The 26,111-nt window shown below is 44.3% G+C and overlaps 1 protein-coding gene across 5 annotated transcripts in view; it reads left to right on the top strand.

Moving 5' to 3' along the window:
* The window catches only part of RO60 (Ro60, Y RNA binding protein), a 556,402-nt gene that overhangs the window by 73,606 nt on the left and 456,685 nt on the right, over nucleotides 1-26,111 (top strand). For 4 of the 5 annotated variants that reach the window (XM_069231624.1, XM_069231627.1, XM_069231623.1 and 1 more), the window contains one exon: nucleotides 8,866-9,466. In XM_069231624.1, coding sequence (XP_069087725.1) covers nucleotides 8,875-9,466 — 592 coding nt within the window. In that variant the 5' untranslated portion in view covers nucleotides 8,866-8,874. Of the gene's footprint in view, nucleotides 1-7,110; nucleotides 7,230-8,865; nucleotides 9,467-26,111 lie in introns of those variants that run through there. The other variant, XM_069231625.1, reaches the window with a different exon arrangement.

A 26,111-nucleotide genomic window follows, 5' to 3' on the forward strand; every position in this document is an offset into this window, starting at 1 on the left:
TCCACTGGGCCTGCCGTCTCAAGCCCCCCTCCGCTGGGCCCTTCCTGTCAAGCACCGCTCCGCTGGGCCCCGCCGTCTCAAGCCCCGCTCCGCTGGGCCCTTCCTGTCAAGCACCGCTCCGCTGGGCCCCGCCATCTCAAGCACCGCTCCGCTGGGCCCTTCCTGTCAAGCACCGCTCCGCTGGGCCCCGCCGTCTCAAGCACCGCTCCGCTGGGCCCTTCCTGTCAAGCAATGTTAACGGTTCACTGTGCCCACCATGCCTCCTCCAGAACCAGTGGAGACTGTAATCCACCTGATGGACTGTGGCTTTGCACTCCCCAGGATGGCACAGTGGGCAATCCACCCACTGTAGGGACTTGTGAGACTGTGGCTTTGCACTCCCCAGGATGGCACAGTGGGCAATCCACCCACTGTAGAGACTTGTGAGACTGTGGCTTTGCACTCCCCAGGATGGCACACTGGGCAATCCACCCACTGTAGGGACTTGTGAGACTGTGGCTTTGCACTCCCCAGGATGGCACAGTGGGCAATCCACCCACTGTAGAGACTTGTGAGACTGTGGTTTTGCACTCCCCAGGATGGCACAGTGGGCAATCCACCCACTGTAGATACTTGTGAGACTGTGGCTTTGCACTCCCCAGGATGGCACAGTGGGCAATCCACCCACTGTAGAGACTTGTGAGACTGTGGCTTTGCACTCCCCAGGATGGCACAGTGGGCAATCCACCCACTGTAGGGACTTGTGAGACTGTGGCTTTGCACTCCCCAGGATGGCACAGTGGGCATGGTGGCCCCTTCGTGGATCTGGCGTCGTGGACTCATGTGGCTGTGGTGCCCCCCACTTCCCTTCCCCCTGAGGTGCCTGTAGTTTTGTCATCAGATGCCCCTGCAGTGTTCTCTCCAAAGGACTCAGGTCTCCTGTGTGGGCTTTGCCCTTGTGTTGTTACACTTTGGCCCACGGACACTTCGATTTACTTTTGATGTACGGAACTAATTGCCTCGGTTATCCATTGCAGTGTATATAGTATTATTTTGGTATGAATATTTTGCATAGTTGACCTATATTTGTCAGAGCCTATTTATTACATAAATGTTTCTTCACAATTTAATTATGTCTTTGCATTTTTCAGGGGGGTTTGGGTGGTGTCACTGTGACTTGTTGCTCTGCATTGGTGTGTACATAGTTTGGGGGGGTGGGGGTCGCATATGTGTGTGCCCGTAAGCTTTCCTCCTCCCCCCTCCCGTGTGTCGTAGGTGCAGTACTCACCGTTGTCGTCTGCGCCGGCGTTCGTACTCGTGGTAGATGAGCAGGTAGACGAGAGCAGGTAGGATGTTTAATTCGGGTTCCATGCTGTCCTCCGTACTCGTGGAGTGTGTTTCGGTGAGCGTTTTCCCGTTCGTGGTCTGTTTCCGCCGTGTTTTTATCGGCGGTGCTCCCGCCCCGGAAGAGGTGGCGGATTGGTGAGTTATGATAGTGTGGGCGGTACATTGTCTGCCGCCTGCCTGTTGGCGGTGACCGCCGCGCTGTTTGTCTGTACCGCCGTGGCGGTCGGAGTGTTAATGTGGCGGTCTCTGTTGGCGGTTCCCGCAAGGGTCAGAATTCCATTTTTTGGACCGCCGGCCTGTTGGCGGGTTGGCCGCCGCTTTATCACCGACCGCCAGGGTTAGAATCACCCCCATAATGTGCTACTGGTGAACATTAAGCAACTAATATGCGCAGTGGTGAAACACAAAGTCATTGGTCAAACACAATTAATAGCATCACAGCCCCGACAGTGTCTAAGTCTATTCTTAGACATTGTAAGTACAGTTGTGGCCATATTAAGTATATGGTCTGAGAGTTTGTCAAAAACGAACTCCACAGCTCCATAATGGCTACACTGACTACTGGGAAGTTTGGTATCAAACTTCTCAGAATAATAAACCCACACTGATGCCAGTGTTGGATTTATTAAAAAATGCACACAGAGGGCATCTTAGAGATGCCCCCTGTATTTTACCCAATTGTTCGGTGCAGGACTGACTGGTCTGTGCCAGCCTGCTGCTGAGAGACGAGTTTCTGACCCCATGTGGTGAGGGCCTTTGTGCTCTCTGAGGACACAAACAAAAGCCTGCTCTGGGTGGAGGCGCTTCACACCTCCTCCCTGCAGGAACTGTAACACCTAGCAGTGAGCCTCAAAGGCTCAGGCTTCGTGTTACAATGCACCAGGGCACTCCAGCTAGTGGAGATGCCCGCCCCCTGGACACAGCCCCCACTTATGGCGGCAAGTCCAGGGGAGATAATGAGAAAAACAAGGAGGAGTCACCCACCAGTCAGGACAGCCCCTAAGGTGTCCTGAGCTGAGGTGACCCCTGCCTTTAGAAATCCTCCATCTTGATTTTGGAGGATTCCCCCAATAGGAATAGGGATGTGTCCCCCTCCCCTCAGGGAGGAGGCACAAAGAGGGTGTAGCCACCCTCCAGGACAGTAGCCATTGGCTACTGCCCTCCCAGACCTAAACACACCCCTAAATTCAGTATTATGGGGCTCCCCAGAACCTAGGAAACTAGATTCCTGCAACCTGAAGACGAAGAAGGACTGCTGACCTGAAGCCCTGCAGAGATGGCGGAGACACCAACTGCTTTGGCCCCAGCCCTACAGGCCTGTCTCCCCACTTCAAGAAAAAATGCAACAGCGACGCATCCCACAGGGTCCAGCGACCTCTGAAGCCTCAGAGGACTACCCTGCATCTAAAAGGATCAAGAAACTCCTGAGGACAGCAGCTCTGTTCAACAAACCTGCAACTTTGCAACAAAGAAGCAATGTTTCCTGCCGGCAGCGTGAGACTTTCCACTCTGCACCCGACGCCCCCGGCTCGACCTGCGGAAAACTAACTCTAAAGGTAGGACTCCCTGGCGACTGCGAGCCTGTGAGTAGCCAGAGTTGACCCCCCTGAGTCCCCACAGTGACGCCTGCAGAGGAAAATCAGAGGCTCCCCCTGACCGCGACTGCCTGCTTCAAGGAACCCGACACCTGGAAAACACACTGCACCCGCAGCCCCCAGGACCTGAAGGAACCGAACTCCAGTGCAGGAGCGACCCCCAGGCGGCCCTCTTCCTAGCCCAGGTGGTGGCTACCCCTAGGAGCCCCCCCTTTGCCTGCCTACATCGTTGAAGAGACCCCCGGGTTTCCCCATTGAATCCTATTGCAAACCTGATGCCCGTTTGCACTCTGCATCCAGCCGCCCCTGTGCCGCTGAGGGTGTACTTTCTGTGCCTGCTTGTGTCACCCCCGGTACCCTACAAAACCCCCCCTGGTCTGCCCTCCGAAGTCGCGGGTACTTACCTGCTGGCAGACTGGAACCGGGGCACCTGTATTTCCATTGAAGCCTATGTGTATTGGGCACCACTTTGACCTCTGCACCTGACCGGCCCTGAGCTGCTGGTGTGGTAACTTTGGGGTTGCCTTGAACCCCCAATGGTGGGCTACCTTGGACCCAACTTTGAACCCTGTAAGTGTTTTACTTACCTGTGAACTTAACAATTACTTACCTCCCCCAGGAACTGTTGATTTTTGCAGTGTCCACTTTTAAAATAGCTTATTGCCATTTTTGCCAAAACTGTACATGCTATTGTGATAATTCAAAGTTCCTAAGATACCTGAGTGAAATACCTTTCATTTAAAGTATTGTTTGTAAATCTTGAACCTGTGGTTCTTAAAATAAACTAAGAAAATATATTTTTCTATAAAAAAAAAACTATTGGCCTGGAATTGTCTTTGAGTGTGTGTTCCTCATTTATTGCCTGTGTGTGTAAAACAAATGCTTAACACTACCCTCTGATAAGCCTACTGCTCGACCACACTACCACAAAATAGAGCATTAGAATTATCTATTTTTGCCACTATCTTACCTCTAAGGGGAACCCTTGGACTCTGTGCACACTATTTCTTACTTTGAAATAGTATATACAGAGCCAACTTCCTACAATAACTAACTCACAATGTGGACAGAGCTGCGGAGGGCTTTGAGGCCAATGTCATATATTTTAGAAGGAACTCTCTCTGTCCCTTATGGGCAGGATTACCTTTTTTTTTTAAATTGATTGCTCTGCCACGCTGTCTGTACATCCTACAGTGCACTTTATAGTCCATCCCCAGACATTATCCTGTTGATGGTTTGATTGTAGACCTCTTTTGGAGTAACAGGCGTAAATATGTTGGGCTTGCCATATTAAAGAGGACATGGGTACGGGGGACTTGAGGTTCCTCATCTGGACCTTTATTATATGGTGGCCCAGCTGCAGCATGCCATCCACTGCCTCGACCCAGATGATAACTGGGAGAAACACCTTCCACAGGGCATCCATGTGGATAGGTCGCTACCGTTTCTCCTCATGTCTAGTTTGAGAGTACCTTCCTCCTTTTCATATGTTAATCTGCAAGTGGTGGGAATATGGAAAGGAGCAGTCCTGTGGGTTCTTCCATGGGCTCCTTATGCCTCGGATATGCCTTTGTGGATGGTACAAACATTTTTCAGATTGCGGATTCCATGTCGGTACAGAAGTGAAGAGACAGGGGTTCTGAGGTCATGGGTAACCTTTAACCTGGAGGGCGGTTTATTACAAGGGAGGAGGCTGCAGATTCCTTCTCTTTAGGCGCGGGTCAATAGCTCCAATATATTAAAATTTCGGCGGTAGCACAGAAGGTGTGGCCGTTCTTTCCCAATGAACCACATCCGTTCTGTATGTTGACCATGTTGCTTGACAACATGGCCCAGGGGCATTGATAGTTTTCCCATATAAGGCTCTAAGAGATGAGCTATTACTTGTGGCGCTCCCGGTTCAGGCCAAATGGGAGCCCATGATAGGGGAACCGTTGTCAGCTAAGACCTGGCTGAAGATCCATGAGGGGGTAAAGACAGTCAGCTCCAAAGCACAGTTTAAGCTTATACATTATAATTTTATACACCAGACATACCTCCCCCCTTAGGTCCTATATGGTATATATGATTCTTCCTCGGTGAGTTGCTGATGGCATGGAGTTCTAGCAGATGACTTGCCCGACACGGTATGGTACTGCCATTCCCTGTCCTCTTACCGGCGTGAGTTGGTACGAAACCTAAATAGAGCCACAGGGTGTGATGTACAGATGGAGGCCAGCCAGATATTTGTGCTTTCTCCACTCTCCTTCAAAAAAGAAACTGAGTAGTAAAGTTGTTCTCCTTGGGGTGGTACTTAGCAATAGCATGGCTTAGCCCAACGCCCCCACGAACACAGCGTGGTTAAACAATATTTCTGAGTGGACAGCTGTGGAAGAGGTACGGATGAGACACGTCAGTCGAGATGATAAGCTAGAGGAGGATACATGTGCTTGGTTTGCTATGTTGAATTACTTCAAGGAGACTCGAGGATTTGTGGCATCTGGAACCGGGGCTCTGTAACAGATTGTCTATGCTCTGGATAGTGGTGGGCTCTGAGTGGGGGATCCTTGGGTCACAGGTTGTTATGCTGTAGACTATAGACACAGAAGCAATATTAGATGCAAAAGAGTCCCTACAAAGCTTTGCGCCCATTTTTTGGAGACCCCACATACCCCTGATGATCTTTGGTGGGTGATTTTAGAGGTACCCAGATTTCGACCCAATGACACTGGGGTACTTTTTAGGACTGAACAAAGGTGGGTTTTCAAATTCGGGACCAGCAACCGGGGTTTGAATGATGACATTCCGTGGACTTCGCTTTCATGAATATAATTATGACCTATGACTTATATTGAATCCACTGTAGATTTGTTTATGACGATGATTTTTCATGTTATAGAATGCAATACACAACAAAAGTCTGTTGGGTTTTAGTTGGCGGATTTGTTTTGATTGTCTTCACAAGATTTATGTCCTCTGTTTGATGATAAATTGTAGTACTGTTGAATTTAAATTAATAAGTATCCTTTTAACATAGGACACCATTGTATATATTACGAGATTTGTGCCCCTCCTCTGACGATAACTTTGTCATATCTGAGTTAATTTCAGCCTTAGTTGTTGTGGTTTTCGGTATGGGAGATCTCTTCCCCTTATTTCCATGGAAGGTTGTCCTTCCTTTATTTTTATGGATCCCTGACTGACTTGAATTTGTAGTCCTTCCTTTATTACGCTGCTAACAGACGCGCGCGAGCCGGAAGATACTCTCACTTCCGTGCTCCGCGGCGTCTACGTATGGCTCTGACAGCGCCCGTGGCAGTTTGGTTCAGGAGCGCTGTCCAGAGGGTAGGTCCATGGCGCTGGAGCAACGACGTAATTGTGAGTAGCAATATGTCAGGCATGTTAAAAGGTTTATATGCTATTTCTCTTTATTCCCCGCATTACCCGATCTGATAACACGGGTCCCGGTTTTTGGACCTGGTGTGTTCTCATTGGTGATTATAATTACGAGGCTTCTCTGTGGGACACTCTCTCAACTAGTTGTGGTATTGATGTACCCCTCTTGTGCTAATGTTTAATTGTATTTAATACACCCTTTTGTTTACCATGCACAGCATCTACTTGAGTCCTTGGAATGTGCTTTCCAAGGGGCCTGATCTCAAATTGGGGTTGGTAACCCAGACTCTACGTTTGTTTCACCTTGACCCATCACATATGTTTTCACTAATGCACCTTTGTAATCACAACTTGTGTATCTTTGGTGTTTTTACTTTTTGTTTTCTAGGGTGACCTCTTCTGACTGAGCCAGTTGTCTTGACGTAAGTGACTGTCTCTTGAGCCTACTTTAGGTTTTTCTATTCTTTAATTGGAGAAGACGTGTTTTTTTCTGGTCCTGATGAAGAGTCAATGGATCCGGCTGGACCGTAGACGCGAAACATGTTGACCCTAATTTAGAGGCACCATAATAGTTGTAGTCCTCTGTGGTTGTTTGCTCCTTGAAAGTAATTGAGCATTATAACTCATTGTGTTACTTTCCTGGTTGTTTTTTTAATCTTGGTCTTCATCCTTTCCAGAACTGATTAAAATTTTGATGTATCTTGTTGAATGAATAACCAATTTTAATTTCCTATCTTTTGCTCTCTCCACTATTGTTTGATCTGTATAGTTTGAACCTACCAGTCGTTATCAGATCAACACGGCTTAGAGCCCCCTACCGGAGAGCCCGCCAGGCGTTGCAGCGCTGGCCTGGCGTGGAGCATTCCCGATGATGATGCCAGTCATCCCTTGTGATGCTTGAGGGTTCTTGCTCCTGAGACACCAGGTCACCTAGTACGTTGGAACAGTGTACCTTTGTTTAAATTACTTTAAGTGGGAGACTGTACACTGGACCTAAAAAAAACTCCCGGTCCCTCCCCCCTCTTTGTATTTAGACTATAGACACCTGCACATGGAGATTTATAATCTGCATGTTCTGTAGGGACTTAGTGCGAGGGCAGATGGGGGAGGGTGGGGGGGGTTTACTGTGTTTACATTGGACTTAGGGTACCATGGCAATATAGTTCATTCTAGCATTGTTGATTACCAGCACTGCTTGTGTGTCTGTTGATCTTTGCATGCACAACTGTGATGGGTCCATGCAGGCCTCACCTTGCCATAGAAGACAAAATTATATGATGTTTAATGTGAGCTTTTTTTCACTATAACTGTGTATATGATATCCCTGTAAACCAATAAAGTTTGTTAAAAAAAATGCACTCAGAATGTTAGCACTGTGATTGGGAAAACACTTAAACTCAGAACTTTACATGAGTAGGCCAGTAAATGCCTTCTCCAGTGCCCCAGATGGAAAGGTCTAGTCATAACTATGGATTCACAACACACAGTATGCTGCCACCACCACTCTATGTGCTAACCCCCATGAGAGGGACAGTTGTCCCCTGTCAGTCATTGATGGCATTCTTGATGCACCCTTCCAGATCACAGGACAAGTCCAAGCCCTACTCATGTCAAGGACATGCCTCGGACTAGTGTGATGTTAAGGCCAAATAATCAAAGCCTGGATACCAGATATATGCAGCTGGGCACTTGGAGCGGGGGAACACAGCTGTACTCCATGCAGGACATATTTCTGCCTCAACATCCCCACACTATAATGGAGACACCTCTGAGTCCTGCTACACTTGCAGCTGCCCAAGCAAAGCTGACAGGCTGGTGTCAACATGTTAGGTACAGCAGAAGGCCAAAGCTTTTAGACGTTCTAGGTTTTTGTCGTGGTCTGGGATCAGTAAGAGTCCAAAGAATTGTGTTGCTGCCTCATAACACCCACCCACTCTAATAATGAGACCTATTCCCAACTCACAATGGTTCTTCATGGGCCTGAGGGCGGCATCTCACCACAGGTCTAGTCGAACTCTGCCCTCTTTGAGCTCAGTAGGCCCTACCCACTGAATTGAGACCTTTATACTGAAAGTAGTAAACCAGAGATATATAAAATGCAAGAAACCTAATGACCGATGCAGCATCTTGTTGTTCCTTCATTGTGACAAATTAATAGATCTTTGCTAAAAAAAAAGCTTACAGTATTGGAGCTGTACAAATATCATTTTACTTAGTGTATCTTGCACATAAACCTATTTTTGAAAATATTGAAAAAGCAGGAAACTGTCCCAGTCATCCGTGAGCACGTTGATTTTGGTAACTGCGGGAAAAACAGAGATTTACTTGTCGCAATTTGACTTGAATCAGCATTTGCTGTGTCTTTGGTGGATGAAATCAAAAACGACAATTTCAGGAAAGGATAAGAGAGTCTTAATCCAAAGTGGGCAAATTACTGGCAGCAGTTTCTCAAAGCATTTTCATATCTGTGGTAGTTAAAAGTGATACATTTTCATTACACTAATTAACTTTGCGCACTTGCACTATATTTCTGTTCCTGAGCACTCTCTATATTTTGTCATCCCTTCAGGTCTTTCATATGTATAAAACAATGGCGGGGGATGTTTTGCAGACAGAGCAACTGGATTCCAAGCAGGTACCCAATTCTGATGGTGGCTATGTGTGGCATGTCACAGACATGGTACGACTACAGCGTTTCCTGTGCTTTGGCTCAGAAGGTGGTACATACTACACTGAAGAGAAAAAACTTGGCTATGAGAATGCTGAGGCCCTTATTCACTTAATTGAGGCCGGCAGGGGCTCGGAAGCTGTTCAGGAGATAAAGGTCTTCAGCCAAGAGGGCAGGGCGGCAAAACAGGATCCTACACTTTTTGCTCTCGCCCTGTGCTCACAATGTTCGGACATAAAGACCAAACAGGCTGCGTTTAAGGCTGTGCCCGAGGTGTGCCGAATCCCTACCCACCTCTTTACATTCCTCCAGTTTAAGAAGGACCTGAAGGAGGGCATGAAGTGTGGCATGTGGGGTCGTGCATTGAGAAAAGCTGTTGCTGATTGGTATACCACAAAGGATGTCATGGATGTGGCTTATGCAGTCACCAAATACAAACAAAGGAATGGCTGGTCACACAAGGATCTCTTCAGGTTATCGCATCCAAAACCAGGCAACAAAGGTAAAGGCTTCATTTTTCACAGATCTGTTTGAAAACCAACATTAAATGCACTAGCATACTCCTCAAGAGAATTATAGGCATTTGTCCAGCAGTAGCAACTTGTTAATGATATCCAAACTTTTTATTTATTTATTTATTTTTTAGTTCTATACAATGTGACCCACACCTCTAGGAGCATCAGAGCGTTATAGAGCAGTGGAGAAAATAGACACATAATTTGATGGTGAGTGGGATATGTACCTACAAAATCAGGCTCAGGTTTATTCCAGTGACTGGAAAAACACCATGGTACAACTGAAAATAGATGTGATGTGATCCGATCCATGAATAAAACTATAGGTCAACAAATATCTATTGATCAGTCTGTGTGCTTATCTATCTAGCTATGTAGTGCTTCTGTAGTTATGGCTGAGTCTTCGTTTCCATTGAAACTGCATTTTTTGTTTTCTTAACTTTGGAGCCGTTGGACGAAACTTTTAAAAAAACATCTATCCGCTTTGGTTTCTTGACAGCCTCAGATCTGTCATGCCAAGAAAAAGCAAGCATTTGCAAAGCAATAGGTCTAGCATTTTCTTGAGTTAGAGCTATTTGCATTGTAAATTCAGAACTGGACTTTTCTTGCCACACAAATTGGTAAACCCTGCCTCATAATTTCATCTTTCCTGTCATGTTTTGGTGGTCACTGGAGGCTACTGACCTCAGAAATCACAAGATCCTGAGGAGAGACAAAAAGATGACTGCACTACCTCGGGTTGTGTAAACGTCTGAACAGAAATTGAAAAATATGGCTGGAAATGTATTTTCTTTTTATGTTAACAGAATGAAAAGACTTGCAAGTGTTCTTGCCTTGCATTTCAACAAAGCTCCAATGAAGTTAACAATAGCAGAGCAGCCTGAGAAGATTTATGACCCCAATGAAGGAGATAAGCAAAGTCCTGTGTGCGGATGCGGTAAGGGCTGGCAGGGAGGGGCCCTGGAGAGAGAGACTCCAGATGCGAGGTTCTGCAAGTTTCACATCATTGCTTCTAGGTTCAGCTACATTCTACGAGAAAGGGCATATTGTGGCTTGCGTGAGCAGTGAGCAAAATGTCTAGGCACCAGGTGTGTCTTTTGTAAAATAAGCTTATTTTAATGTTACATAGACACAAGCAAAACACCTACAGAGGAATTAACACACATAAGCACCAAAGAATTTCTCTTGAAAACATAAGCTTACTTCAAGATTAAATCAATGCGCGCACTGGGCTGTACTGAAAGAACATTAATCAACAGTTGCCGGGCAGTGGTAAAATAACATTAAAAAACAAAGCCTAGGAGCTACCTTTTATTAAAGATTTAATGGTGGAGCAAATGTTCCAGGAGCCAGATGTAAATGAGGACAGCACTGAAATAAAGCCAAAACAAATGTCAGCGACATGGGAGGAGGTGGGAGGAACAGAATGCTGCAATAAAACACCCTACCAGCCTAAAACACCAACAGTGAAAAGGGAGCAACAAATAAATGACAAAAGTAGTCCAGATAGCTCTAAAAGTTAGCCTATTCTTGTTCAACGCTTTAAAAAGCTAATTTCTCAAAAACTACTGAGCAAATTTAGACCAAACCAAGCAAAAGCATTTCCCTCCAGTAAAGTTCTACCTTCATACCAAATCTTATTTAATTCCAGTCTGCCTGTATAGTTTATTCTGTATCAAAGAGCAAAGAATCCAAAGGGAATTAAAATGGAAAATGGCAGTTTTTGAGAACTCCCTTTTAGGTCGAGCGTAAGCCTATGACCTCTTGTATACTTTTAGTATACTTCTTATGGCTTAAAGCTATTTCATTTGTTGATTGCAGTATCCTTTAAATATTTGTGCTGTCTAGTAGTCAGTTACATTTAAAGGTGCCACAAATGGCGAAAGGCATGTCCTGTTCCACAACTACATCCAAAAAAAGCTCTCAGTCACCCATACACATATATCCCATTCATACGCACACATGTTCATACATCCACAAAGACCTCGCTCTCACTGACACACACTGCAGCCCTGTAATAGTGCCCACGTAAAAGTAATTTATTCAAACTATAGTATCTGGCTCTATGGACATTAGGCTTGGGTTCAGAAAAGCTGGGCGTAGGGGTGTCTGTTAAAAATGTGCAAGTTCCTTAGCTTTCAGTAGTTCACAATGATTTTTACTGATCAGAAGTAGCTCTCACTACAGAAAGGTTTGGAGACCCTGATGTAAACCGTAAGTCTCATTTCAAATGAGGTACTTTAATGACTGCACAATATTCATACCAGTACCTAACAATAGCTAAAGCATTCATAGTTGTCTCTTTACAAGTGGTAAGGGATATATAATCTCATCTATAAATTGATTTAACATTTTCGTCCTCCACATTACAATTACAATGTGGAGAATGTGAACCTCTGGTCCTCTGCATTCCCTGAATAAAATCATTCTCGTGCGAACACAAAATAATTTTGACTCTATATAATGATTTCAGAGCGCAGAGAAAGATTTTCAATACGCTGAAGCACTGTGATTAAATGTGAAACCATTAGATGTTGTCTGGTTTTACTTTGATTGGTGCTCAGAGGGTATAACACTGCCTACTCCCCATCTCCCCAGAGCATTGATAAAGGCAGGAGAGTTAATGCTGGAATGAGGATCATTTCCCCTTTCCAGAGCTATTTGTCCCTATTGGATTCCTGCTTGGTGATTGCCACAGGTCCGCAGACTCCTTGCGGTGGTGAATGGCCTCCATATTTGTGTACTTTGGCAGTTGGCAACAGGAAACCCTATGAACTTTGGGCATTTCTGAGACCCAGATGAATCCAGGGTGGTGTGGGGTACATGGATCCCATTAGGTGTTCTTACCCAGAATGCCCTGCAGACCTCAAACATTGACTTAAAATGTGTATTCTCCCTCCTTTGAGGAAATGTTTCGGAATCTGTGGGGATCCACAAACTTCCACCCAGCGTTCCCACACTTCTGATAAAAAGATTATCTGACTTGTGGGGCTGGGCCTAGCACTCACGACCAGAACACATGACATCTGTGGCCATATGAAGTCAGTGCAGTCTCTGCATGGTCTTAGTGTGGTTCCTTTTTGTCACGGATGCTAGGCGCAACCACACAAATGGGGCACTCTTTTTATGGTAGGGACTTGTGTGAATGCTACTTCTGCATCATAGGAATCTTCACTGATGTCATAAATGCTTAGATAAACCCCCTGCTGGTTGGGTGGAACACCATTTAACTAGTTGATTATCATGGGCACCGCATCAAAGAAATTCTTTGTCCAGGAAACTTCTGAATAAATCTTTTGAATAGAAGCCTATAAAAGTCACATTTTTCATGAATATCTAGTAGAAAAACGTATCAAATAATTCTCAAAAATGTATTGCTGCTTTTTTCAATAGCGCAGTTAGAGTTTTAATTAGAGAACATGAATGCAAAAATGCTGTTGGCTGACATTTAACAAAGAGAGAGAGATAAAGGGAACCTAACCCTTTAAGAACCTGAGAGGCACCTCTACCCAGAATATCTTGTACTGGCAGTTACTTCTCTCACCCAATTCCTTTTTCTGGCTCGTGAGAGAAGTATCCCAGGAACACTTCTTAGATTTTTCTTTTTACCTCAAAAGTACTAGTTTTTCTTCATTGAAAAATATTTCTTGTACTTTCACTCAGCGTTTTTTTACCACTCTTCGTTGCATGGACCATTTTTTCTTCACTTTCTCACTAGATATTTATTTTGAATGCCATTACTTTTATCCAAGTGCTCTTCATGTGGTTGAAAGAATGCTTTAATAGATGGCCACAAAGTTTGTGTCATGGTGCCTCCTTCCTACTCTGTCACTGACTGCGACATCTGCAAGTACATGTCCAAGAGGACATTAAGAGACATAGAAAGCATATGTCTTAGAGGCATACTGAAAAACTGGAGGGCAGAGGAGCAAAAGAGGAGGTGAAAGAGGCTACAAAGATCCGTCTCTGAACCAGCTTTCATGTCCCATGCATCCTTTGAGACACATCTCAGAGGTAGATCAATGGAGAAAAACTACATCATGCTTGTCGCCACTGTAGGATGATATCAAGATTGCCATTGATGTCAAAGCCGTTGGCGCCCACATGCCCTTTGATGTTGAAAAAAAGAGAGATTTTCTACATCTCTTTCAAGTCTCTAAAGCATGGTCTGTTTCACCATCTACAGTCCAAACCATATACTGCTTCTCAAGATGTGTGATTTTTCCTATCATAAGAACAAAACCAGTCCAGAATGGGACACAGAGAGGAATCAACATCTACCCCTCCAAGCAGATATCGCCATGCTTCAGCCCTACATGCTACTCCATTACCATATTGACCTATCGCTCCGATTATACCTTTCGAAGAACCAGTATATACTCCTCTGACACCACTTAATCTTTCACCATCAGCAAAAGCATCCAAGGCAACTTCAGTGCCTCCTTTTAGAAAGTGGAAACCTCCATTGCCACATACGTTACAAGAGCTATAGAGGAGTAGGCATTCTTTGCCTGATGGTTCTTCAGAATCAAGAAGAGCAAGATCAAGATCACCATCACATTCTCCATATACAAACATGAATACGGATATGACATTGTATACTCCCAACTTCACCAACTCATTTACCACTTTAAATATCATCATTTGATGACAACATCACTCCTCAAGAAATGTTAACAGGAAAATGTGTGAGACCCTATCAAGCCAGCTAAGCAAAACAAGTTCCACTACACTGCTCGGAGGTACCACAGGGAAATCTGGGATGGCATGATATCCATTATATAAGATTTGCCAAAACACCAGCAATAGGATTACATGGAAATTTTTCAAAGAGGGTTCCCTAGTTGCAAACCAAAGAACTAGTGCGGAGCTGTATGCTGTAGAATGTTCTGCCAGCAGCTACTGTATTGGTATATCTCTCCGAAGATCCTCTTTGCTAAGAGTGTTATCTCTAAAGCCAGAAGCACAGTTAAAAATAGCAAATCTCCCTTTTTCAGGCACATAATTTTTTGGGCAACATACCGAATAAGAAATGCTTTAGATAACAAATGAGGCTAGACAAAGCAGTTGTTCTTAAATAACAAAGAAAAATACTATACATAATATAGGAAAAGTGGTGTTTTTTTCACCAGAGTGTATACAGCGCCTGAATTGGCTTTACCAACCACAACAGAAACAAAACACAACATATCAATACCATAGGAGAATCAGAAAAGAAAAACACCTCTAATAACTTCATATTCATGAGGAAGAATCTCCTCAGGGAATAAACAATGATGCCTCACACCCACAGTACAGTTAGAGAGCAGTGTTGAATGCCCTAGAAGAGTGCAGATTAATAACAACCGACAAGAGGCTATCACATTTGCTTCAGGACATTACAACTTTGTATCTCTCTGAAAGCAACATTGAATTCTCAGATGGCCATCTTACAAAAGGAAACCCAATTCCCATCACCCAAACACTCAATACAAATGATCCCACCTCATCAAGAAAACAATGGGATATACCTGAGGCAGTTCCTAGCAAAGAAAAAGTAATCCTATAGAAAACTGTTCAATTGTAGATCTGAGTCTTCTCAGCAAGTTCATCCTAAAAGAAAGATTCAGGAATCCAGGTTTCCATCAAATGTTTCCCTATGTCATAAAAAATGATTGGCCCTGTTGAATAGATCTATAAGAAGCCTATTTTCACATCCATTTGTGGTCCAAATACCTACTATCAATACACTGTTTCCGACTAGAATCTGGTCCAGGGCGATTCTCAAAATGCATTGCAGTAATCGTAGCTTATCTGAGAAGAAACTACACTTTTGATTTTCCTTAGCTAGACAAGTGGCTCATAAAAGCAGTCATCATTTAAAGGCAAAAAAGAGACTTCCAATTCATTCTGAATCTTGTGAGGTGTTTGTTTCAATATTAGCATGCAAGTTTTCACATACTTGGGGGCACTCATAAACAGACAGCATGTACTTTCGGAGGACAGAGTCTTATCTAATCATCAGAAATGTCTCAATATAAAACGAACCAGCAAACCCACAGCTGCTCAGATTGCTTCTCTCCTAGGATAAATGGCATCCTCTATCTGTGTAGTCCCAAATCAAGACTATTTATCCGACCTTTGCAACAGTGTCCAGAGGGCCAAATGTTAGAAAAGAGAGACAATTGGGAACATCATCTCCACCTAACCACTCATGTGGAACGGTTTCTAGCACAGTGAGGCCTCCATTTAAATTCCATGAAAGGAAGCCAATTCCAAGGAACTCTTCCCAAAAATGTAATGGTTCACCATCCAAGGCATTTAGCCTCCCAATGAACAGACACGCCACATCATTGTGCTAGAACTAAAAGCAGTACATCCTAAATTGAAGTCTATCCTATCTTACCTAAATCGTGCATTCCATTTTATTCTAGTGATATTAAAGGGTATTACATTTTTATTTAGATAAAACAAAGGACATAAAAAAGACTAAACAACTGTTTGTCGATTACGGACATATTAGACGAGGGCTAGCCGCTTCAAAACAATCCCTTGCTAGATGGATAGAAGCTTTTATTGCACTATGATACCAACTTTCAAACAAGCCATTACCAAAGAAACCTAAAGCTCCTTCCACAAGAGAAAAAGTTGCTACCATTGCCGGGACAGAAATGTTCCTATCACAGACATTTGTAAAACTGTAACATGGAAATCTATTCATATGTTCGCTAAACACTATTGTTAGGGCAGGAGACTCTCAGAAATCTGTTTAAATTATTACATATTTGTATATGATACAGAGTGACTGTAGCTTTTATGTAACTATAGTTAGGATTCCCAGATATAGGAATTCCTCAGAATTTTGGTAGCTAATAAATTCCCCTGTTTGATGAATCTACACAAAACTTGTCAGACCCATTGCTCTTTTTACTTTGGTAGAGGTTGGAAAGTTTTGCTGAGATTGGTCAAGTGGGTGCAAAGTTAAAAGTTGGGGTGTCAAAACCTATTTTTCAGCCAGTACACTTTCCATACACTTTTGTATCTTGCGTAACACAAAAATGGCTGAAACAATTTACAGGAAATTTGACAGGGTTAGCCATTATGGGGCACAGATGATCCTTTTGCATACTACAGATAAGTAGGATAAGTATTTTTTAAGTTATAGTTTAACTTAGTGATAACTATTGTTGGTATTTTGTGCAAAATGTCATTGTATTTTACATGAATACTGATCTACATAGTGATGTCAAGTCATTATGTGATTGGCTAATGACTGCCTTTACAAATGTTAAAGGCATCCATGTTGTTTTTAGGTACCTTTTGCCTGTGTTCCGCCCATTTATGTAGGTAAGTATTAGATTTGATATTTTTCCCTACCTATTACCATATTAATAAGGTGGTAATAGATAGGGAAAATATTTATACATTTCTGTATATTTAAAAAATATATACAAGGAGCATCTCAGTGCTTCCTCAGGAGTAGCGTGGTACCATAAATATATTTCAAACAATGTTAAAAAATGAAAAATACATTGTGGTTTTACAAATATAGCATGCTACAGTGTATTTTCTATTTGTATCTTATTTAAATCTTCACACAAAAGTCTACAGAGTACTGCAGTAATACCTACAAATGACAGCACTACTTAATTTTTATTTTTATTTTAAAGGTGCAGTTTTCCTAAACCTGCTGTAAAAATATATAGAAAATGATGTACACATTTCTCTACCTATAAACACTTTAATAAGGTGATAATAAGCAGGAAACAATGATAAAGCCTACTACTTACCTAGATTAACACCCTAACCCAGAGCGCAGTGAAATACAAAACGTATGCAAAATGTGCTGAAAACAACATGGCTGCCTTTTACATTTGGTAAACACAGCCATTAGCCAATCATATGCATGTACCTCGGTATATGTGGCACAACTTATAACTAAGTATTTTGAAAATATAACTTTAATAATTACTTACAATATTCATACACACTACCAAAAGCACCATTTACACTAAATATTCTATTTTCCTGACACATTACATCCGTTAACACACTTTCACGCTATGTCTGTTTCAATTACCACACTCCACTATATGCCACTACACTCTGTCATTCCACTATACGCCACTCCATTGTAGGCTGATCCTTTGTATGCCACTGCACTCAACGTCAACCCACTGTACACGACTACACTGTATGCTTTACATTCTACGGCACTCCACTCTACGGCACACTAGTGTACACCTCTCCACTGAGTGCCACTCCACTCTATGCTACTTCACTCAAAGCTATTTCAGATTATGTTACTATAGGATATGCTATTCGACTGTATGCCACTCCACAGCACTCCTGTTTACTCCACTCCACTGTATGCTATCCCACTATACGTAACTCCACTGACACTACACTCTAAGCTATTCCACTGTGTGCCATTGCAGTATACGCCACTCCACTCTTCGACAATCCACTGTACGCTATGACACTGTACCTCACTCCATTTTACAGCACTACATTCTGCCCCACTCTACTGTACACCAGTCCACTCCTTCCATACTACACTGTACATTCTTCCACTGTACAACACTCCACTCTATGGCAATTTACATTATTCCACTATATGTCACTCTACTCTGCATCAGGTTGTCAGCACCCTCTTTCCTTTCCTGTGTGGATTTGTACCATGGAAAGAAGGGCTCCTTAGACTTCCCAGAAATCTGTCCCTCAGGCCTACAGGGTTCAGGGCTCCTCTAGGGGAGTCAAAGTCATCTCTCCAACTCAGCAGCTACCAATAGAATGTACCTCTCAAAAGGCTTCAGGGCACTAGTAGCTGCCTTTTTAACCAGAGTGTCAACTATCTCTGAAATATTATCATCCCATGGAATGACTCTTTCGACCATCTCATATAATTCTGTTTTGGGTCTCTGCATATTGCTCAGTCTTTGCCTCCAGGGGGCCTTCCACCAGAAATAATACTGTATGCCACTGCTTGAATGCCAGTTAATCCCATCTCACAGGTGTGCATTTTGATAATGTATCTAAGAGTACAGGTGAGTCTTATAAACTTGTTTTGCTTGTGGTGGGGGGGAGGGTCCACAGGGTCCTAGACACACAGAGCCCTAGACACACGGGCCCTAGACTCACACCTTTCACTCGTTCAGTAAGCAATGAGACCAGAGCTGTGTCCAAAATAATGTCACCAATGGTCAGAGTTCCACAGCCTGCTCAATCAGCACCTGTTGCTTTCCGCAGCTGCCTACCAGAAAAGACAAGGGCAGGTAAACTTGCACACTTCTACAAATACAGAGCAGGCAACACAAAAACCTTACAATTAAATAATCACACAATTTAAGGCTAAAAAAATCCTCAGGAAGGGCTTCTTGTCTGCTGCTGAAGAAGCAAAGAAATGGGCGGGGATACCTGTAACACGCAACTGCTATAAACTGTTCTGATTTGTGATTGATTTTTCAAATATTATCCAAAGTTCTCATGAGCAATATAATTTGTAATGGGTTTGAGTGTTGCTATTAGAGAATAACAAGGTGATAAAATGCAAGACCTTCACCTCCGTTCCTGACATAAAATCATTGTCATTTAGAAGTCTGCAGAAATCTCATTGTGCTTTCTCATTGTCATTCCATATCAGAAAAAGATTGGCTTTATAGTGCAATAGTGCAACCACAAGACAATCTTTGATATCTATTCCTGTAGAGGTGTGTCATTGGACACCACCAGACCATGAATAGATGTGCATCACTGGAGTCAAAGCAGGTGCCCATTGATGTTGCTCTCTGTTTATATAAGGCATCATCAAAAAGGTTAATGATCACAGACAAATCTCAAATCATCTTACTCAACATTTTACTATGTTTAATATGTCATAATAATAATGAGTGGCATCACCCTCAAAAAATTATTCCATGACTCATCTTGATTAAGAAATCAGCACTATCTTTAATATATGTGAGCAAAGCCTCTACAAAGGGAAAATGGAAATGATCAAATATAAGTTCTTTCTAATAGGCTCCCTATTGATGCCACAATCGGCCTACCAAGTAGTTTGTTTGCTTCTTTATGGACTTTTTACAGTAAACAAAAAGTAGGGAGTGTTAGATTGTCCTTTTTCAAATGTATACAGTTGTCATGTCCTAATGGGTACCTATCTCTCTATGTGGCCAAAAATTTATGGTATCTGTGTACCTACCAATTCTTGATAATAATATGTCTTGCCAACTTTAGTATAGCATTCAACATCATTTCAATAACTCAGAACTTTTCGAACCTGAGTCACAATGTAATATTGTACACTTGTCTGAGAGTTTGATTACAATTTCCTTTTCTTTTCCCCTTTCTGTAGGTATCTTATATTTTGGGACCACACTAAATTGTTGGTCCTCAAATGATTAAGCTCTGTAACCACCAGCTTGTGGAACACATCTATGGAATAATAAGACACAAATGTTATTGTCCTATATTTAGGTTTAAAGTTGCTGCTTGCATGCGCATCTGTCTTAATTGCCTGTAGGGTTCAGTATTTGGATAACTTGTTCAATATTCCTGATGTCACAGCGTTATGGAATATTTGTATCTCCTCCCTCAAAGTTGATGTTATATCCTGTACATAAACATTCAATATCACCTGTTGTCCACATATCAATGTCAGCTTATGGAAAATACTCTGAATGAGGTTTCAGGTCAGAAATTACTATAAAAGAGAAGATGAAATGGGGTTTCAATCAGATTACATGTATGATTGATTTAGTCCATTTCAACATGATTAAGGAATATTTGAATTGAATATATGTATGGAACAATATACCAACAATATAATAACAATATTATTTTGCTTCCCAGTAGAATTAGAACTCGCTCAGAAGGACAGGTATATAGATGTGGAAAACACAAAAAATGAGTTTTTGTTGTATAGATGCCATTGATGAATTACGTTCAAAAGATAAAAATTGATGTAACCCACTAGGGTATTATTCACAGAGTCTCTTAGTTAGGATATATAATTGCTAAAAAGGAAGCAAATGAGATTATCAATGGGGCTCTCGACGCCTGTTGTAGAAGAAAGACTAAAAAGAGAGGCGATCGTCTGTTGTCACTATTCACACCATTGGTACATATGGGAATAAACAATATGGCACCCACCATGATAAAGGCTGGGATTTTGAGCTAAAAAACATCAGGTCTGCTGTTGGCTGTTTGAAAAAAAAATCGTCCTGACCCAGACCTAGAGTGTAAACTTCTTTCTACAGAGTAGTGGTGTGATATGAATTGGTTCTGTGTATCGATTTTGTGGCAAATATTTATTCCTTGCTTTCCTTTACTATGAAAAGAGACTGGCACTCAGGAAAGCTTATCTCACTTGTTTATCATTTAATGCCCAGGAAAACAACTGATTGAGAGATGCTGTCCTGTTTTTGGTAGTGCCAGCCTCCCTTTCCCGGTGAAGGAGGATATTGCAGGAACAAGAGGCAGTTGATAATCTGCTGACTGCTGGTATATGCTGTGATATATATATACTCACTGAAAAAACAAAGGCTAAAGTAACTGTAGGAAGTTGGCTCTGTATGCACTATTTCAAAGTAAGGAATAGTATGCACAGAGTCCAAGGGTTCCCCTTAGAGGTAAGATAGTGGCACAAAGAGATAATACTAATGCTCTATTTTGTGGTAGTGTGGTCGAGCAGTAGGCTTATCCAAGGAGTAGTGTTAAGCATTTGTTGTACATACACATAGACAATAAATGAGGTACACACACTCAGAGACAAATCCAGCCAATAGGTTTTTATATAGAAAAATATCTTTTCTTAGTTTATTTTAAGAACCACAGGTTCAAATTCTACATGTAATATCTCATTCGAAAGGTATTGCAGGTAAGTACTTTAGGAACTTCAAATCATCAAAATTGCATGTATACTTTTCAAGTTATTGACAAATAGCTGTTTTAAAAGTGGACACTTAGTGCAATTTTCACAGTTCCTAGGGGAGGTAAGTATTTGTTAGGTTAACCAGGTAAGTAAGACACTTACAGGGCTTAGTTCTTGGTCCAAGGTAGCCCACCGTTGGGGGTTCAGAGCAACCCCAAAGTCACCACACCAGCAGCTCAGGGCCGGTCAGGTGCAGAGTTCAAAGTGGTGCCCAAAACACATAGGCTAGAATGGAGAGAAGGGGGTGCCCCGGTTCCGGTCTGCTTGCAGGTAAGTACCCGCGTCTTCGGAGGGCAGACCCGGGGGGTTTTGTAGGGCACCGGGGGGGACACAAGTCCACACAGAAATTTCACCCTCAGCGGCGCGGGGGCGGCCGGGTGCAGTGTAGAAACAAGCGTCGGGTTCGCAGTGTTAGTCTATGAGAGATCTCGGGATCTCTTCAGCGCTGCAGGCAGGCAAGGGGGGGGTTCCTCGGGGAAACCTCCACTTGGGCGAGGGAGAGGGACTCCTGGGGGTCACTCCTCCAGTGAAAGTCCGGTCCTTCAGGTCCTGGGGGCTGCGGGTGCAGGGTCTCTCCCAGGCGTCAGGACTTTAGGTTCAAAGAGTCGCGGTCAGGGGAAGCCTCGGGATTCCCTCTGCAGGCGGCGCTGTGGGGGCTCAGGGGGGACAGGTTTTGGTACTCACAGTATCAGAGTAGTCCTGGGGTCCCTCCTGAGGTGTCGGATCTCCACCAGCCGAGTCGGGGTCGCCGGGTGCAGTGTTGCAAGTCTCACGCTTCTTGCGGGGAGCTTGCAGGGTTCTTTAAAGCTGCTGGAAACAGAGTCGCAGCCTTTCTTGGAGCAGGTCCGCTGTCCTCGGGAGTTTCTTGTCTTTTCGAAGCAGGGGCAGTCCTCAGAGGATGTCGAGGTCGCTGGTCCCTTTGGAAGGCGTCGCTGGAGCAGGATCTTTGGAAGGCAGGAGACAGGCCGGTGAGTTTCTGGAGCCAAGGCAGTTGTCGTCTTCTGGTCTTCCGCTGCAGGGGTTTTCAGCTGGGCAGTCCTTCTTCTTGTAGTTGCAGGAATCTAATTTTCTAGGGTTCAGGGTAGCCCTTAAATACTAAATTTAAGGGCGTGTTTAGGTCTGGGGGGTTAGTAGCCAATGGCTACTAGCCCTGAGGGTGGGTACACCCTCTTTGTGCCTCCTCCCAAGGGGAGGGGGTCGCATTCCTATCCCTATTGGGGGAATCCTCCTTCTTCAAGATGGAGGATTTCTAAAAGTCAGAGGCACCTCAGCTCAGGACACCTTAGGGGCTGTCCTGACTGGCCAGTGACTCCATCTTGTTTTTCTCATTATTTTCTCCGGCCTTGCCGCCAAAAGTGGGGCCTGGCCGGAGGGGGCGGGCAACTCCACTAGCTGGAGTGTCCTGCTGGGTTGGCACAAAGGAGGTGAGCCTTTGAGGCTCACCGCCAGGTGTGACAATTCCTGCCTGGGGGAGGTGTTAGCATCTCCACCCAGTGCAGGCTTTGTTACTGGCCTCAGAGTGACAAAGGCACTCTCCCCATGGGGCCAGCAACATGTCTCGGTTTGTGGCAGGCTGCTAAAACTAGTCAGCCTACACAGATAGTCGGTTAAGTTTCAGGGGGCACCTCTAAGGTGCCCTCTGGGGTGTATTTTACAATAAAATGTACACTGGCATCAGTGTGCATTTATTGTGCTGAGAAGTTTGATACCAAACTTCCCAGTTTTCAGTGTAGCCATTATGGTGCTGTGGAGTTCGTGTTTGACAAACTCCCAGACCATATACTCTTATGGCTACCCTGCACTTACAATGTCTAAGGTTTTGTTTAGACACTGTAGGGGCACAGTGCTCATGCACTGGTACCCTCACCTATGGTATAGTGCACCCTGCCTTAGGGCTGTAAGGCCTGCTAGAGGGGTGTCTTACCTATACTGCATAGGCAGTGAGAGGCTGGCATGGCACCCTGAGGGGAGTGCCATGTCGACTTACTCATTTTGTTCTCACTAGCACACACAGGCTTGTAAGCAGTGTGTCTGTGCTGAGTGAGAGGTCTCCAGGGTGGCATAAGACATGCTGCAGCCCTTAGAGACCTTCCTTGGCATCAGGGCCCTTGGTACTAGAAGTACCAGTTACAAGGGACTTATCTGAATGCCAGGGTGTGCCAATTGTGGATACAATGGTACATTTTAGGTGAAGGAACACTGGTGCTGGGGCCTGGTTAGCAGGGTCCCAGCACACTTCTCAGTCAAGTCAGCATCAGTATCAGGCAAAAAGTGGGGGGGTAACTGCAACAGGGAGCCATTTCTTTACACAAGCCCCCCCCAGCCCACAGGCCAGGAGACTCAGCCCAAGCTGGGAGAGTCTTCCTAGTCTGTCAGGCGAGGAAGAGTAGGAGAAATAGGCTGGTTAGTTGCAGGGCCTACTCTGCCTTACATCCTTCTGTTCAGGTCATTCCCTTTGGGGAACTGACCCACTTCCACAGTGATAGGACCTAGTCTGAATTGCCTCTTGTCTGCCTCTTCAATGTCTCCACCCATTCTTTTTATTTTGGGTTTAGAGGTATCCACCTCTGCTAATCTTATCTTGGCCAGGGTCATCCCTAGCTTACCCAAAGAGGTTACCCAGAGCTGGAGTAACCCCACCATGACCAACAGGGTCAGGGGGCCTAACTTGCTATGTGGCATGGGGTCTGACCACCATGCCAAGGATAGTGCAGCCACAAAGGCTAACACCCAGCAGAGGCCACTGACAGCTGTCAGTGCCCAGAACCACACCTTTAGCTCTTCACCTAAAAGGGAAGGGGCTAAGTTACAGGCTTCTTTGGGTTCAGGTTGCCTGTCTGCTGTATTGGAGTGGGGGGTTACCACATCTTGTAGTAAACACCCTTCTTCCACTCTTTCTTCTGTTAGCTGAGGAGCCACCCACTCAGGTTTAACAGTTGCCTGACTAGCCAGGACTTCTTGTGGGTCAGGTTGGACTTTATCAGGGCCATTTTTGGAGTTCTCCCCTACTGGAGCAGAATCTCCTTGGCTTGCTGTAACCTTGGCTAAAGGTTGTCCACCCTTCCTACTCTGTTTTCTTTTCTTCTTCTGGGGCCTGCTTGCATTTACTGCAGAGGCAGGACTTCCAGAATCCTTGGGAGAGGACTGGCACTGGACCAGTTCCTCTCTTGAGCTCTGACTAACCTCTGGGTAGTCATTTCCAAGGAGACAATCAAGGGGGAGGTCTGTACTGACTACTACCCTTCTCCAGCTAAGAGTGCCACCCACTTCTATGGGCACTAAAGCCACAGGCCTCTTAGTGACCCTGTCTAGGCTAACTCTTACCCTGGCAGTCTCACCTGGGATGTACTGGTTTGAGAGCACCAGCCTGTCATGCAGAATAGTGTGACTGGCACAAGTGTCTCTCAGGGCAGTGGTTGGGATTCCATTCACCAGTAGGTGGTGGAAGTGTCTGCTTCCCTCTGGAATCTCCAACTCACCTGTTGGGCCCTGTTTCCAGTTGAAGGCTAGGAAGACCTCCTCATCTGAGGAGTCATCTCCCATGGCTACACTGGTTACCCCAGGAATTTTGTTCTGGGGTTTGTTTTTGGGACAAGAAGTGTCCTTGGTGTGGTGCCCAGACTGTTTACTTTACAGTTGTGGCACCATGCCTTAGTGGCATCCCAGTTCTTACCCTGGTACCCACCTTTGTTTTGGGTTGTGTCCTGGGGCCCACCCACCTGTTCTGGTTTTTGGGGGCCTACAGAGGACTCTTTTTCTTGGTTTCTAGTGTTACCCACTTTCTCCTGGGGAGTTTTTGTAACCCCTTTCTTTTGGTCACCCCCAGTGGAAGTTTTGGTTACCCTAGTCTTGACCCAGTGGTCTGCCTTCTTTCCCAATTCTTGGGGAGAAATTGGACCTAGGTCTACCAGATACTGATGCAACTTTTCATTGAAGCAGTTACTTAAAATGTGTTCTTTCATAAACAAATTATAAAGCCCAACATAGTCACACACTTCATTTCCAGTTAACCAACCATCTAGTGTTTTTACTGAGTAGTCTACAAAATCAACCCAGGTCTGGCTCGAGGATTTTTGAGCCCCCCTGAACCTAATTCTATACTCCTCAGTGGAGAACCCAAAGCCCTCAATCAGGGTACCCTTCATGAGGTCATAAGATTCTGCATCTTTTCCAGAGAGTGTGAGGAGTCTATCCCTACACTTTCCAGTGAACATTTCCCAAAGGAGAGCACCCCAGTGAGATCTGTTCACTTTTCTGGTTACACAAGCCCTCTCAAAAGCTGTGAACCATTTGGTGATGTCATCACCATCTTCATATTTTGTTACAATCCCTTTGGGGATTTTTAGGATGTCAGGAGAATCTCTGACCCTATTTAAGTTGCTGCCACCATTGATGGGACCTAGGCCCATCTCTTTTCTTTCCCTTTCTATGGCTAGGAGCTGCTTTTCCAAAGCCAATCTTTTGACCATCCTGGCTAACAGGGGGTCATCCTCACTGAGAGCATCCTCAGTGATTTCAGAAATGCTGGACCCTCCTGTGAGGGAAGCAACATTTCTGACTATCATTTTTGGAGACAGGGCTTGAGAGGCCCTGGTCTCCCTATTTAGGACTGGAAGGGGGGAATTGCCCTCCAAGTCACTAATTTCTTCCTCTGTGAAGTCATCCTCAGAGGGGTTGGCTTTTTCAAACTCTGCCAACAGCTCCTGGAGCTGAATTTTGGT

Source organism: Pleurodeles waltl, chromosome 4_2, assembly GCF_031143425.1.
Source record: "Pleurodeles waltl isolate 20211129_DDA chromosome 4_2, aPleWal1.hap1.20221129, whole genome shotgun sequence".
Taxonomy (NCBI): domain Eukaryota; kingdom Metazoa; phylum Chordata; class Amphibia; order Caudata; family Salamandridae; genus Pleurodeles; species Pleurodeles waltl.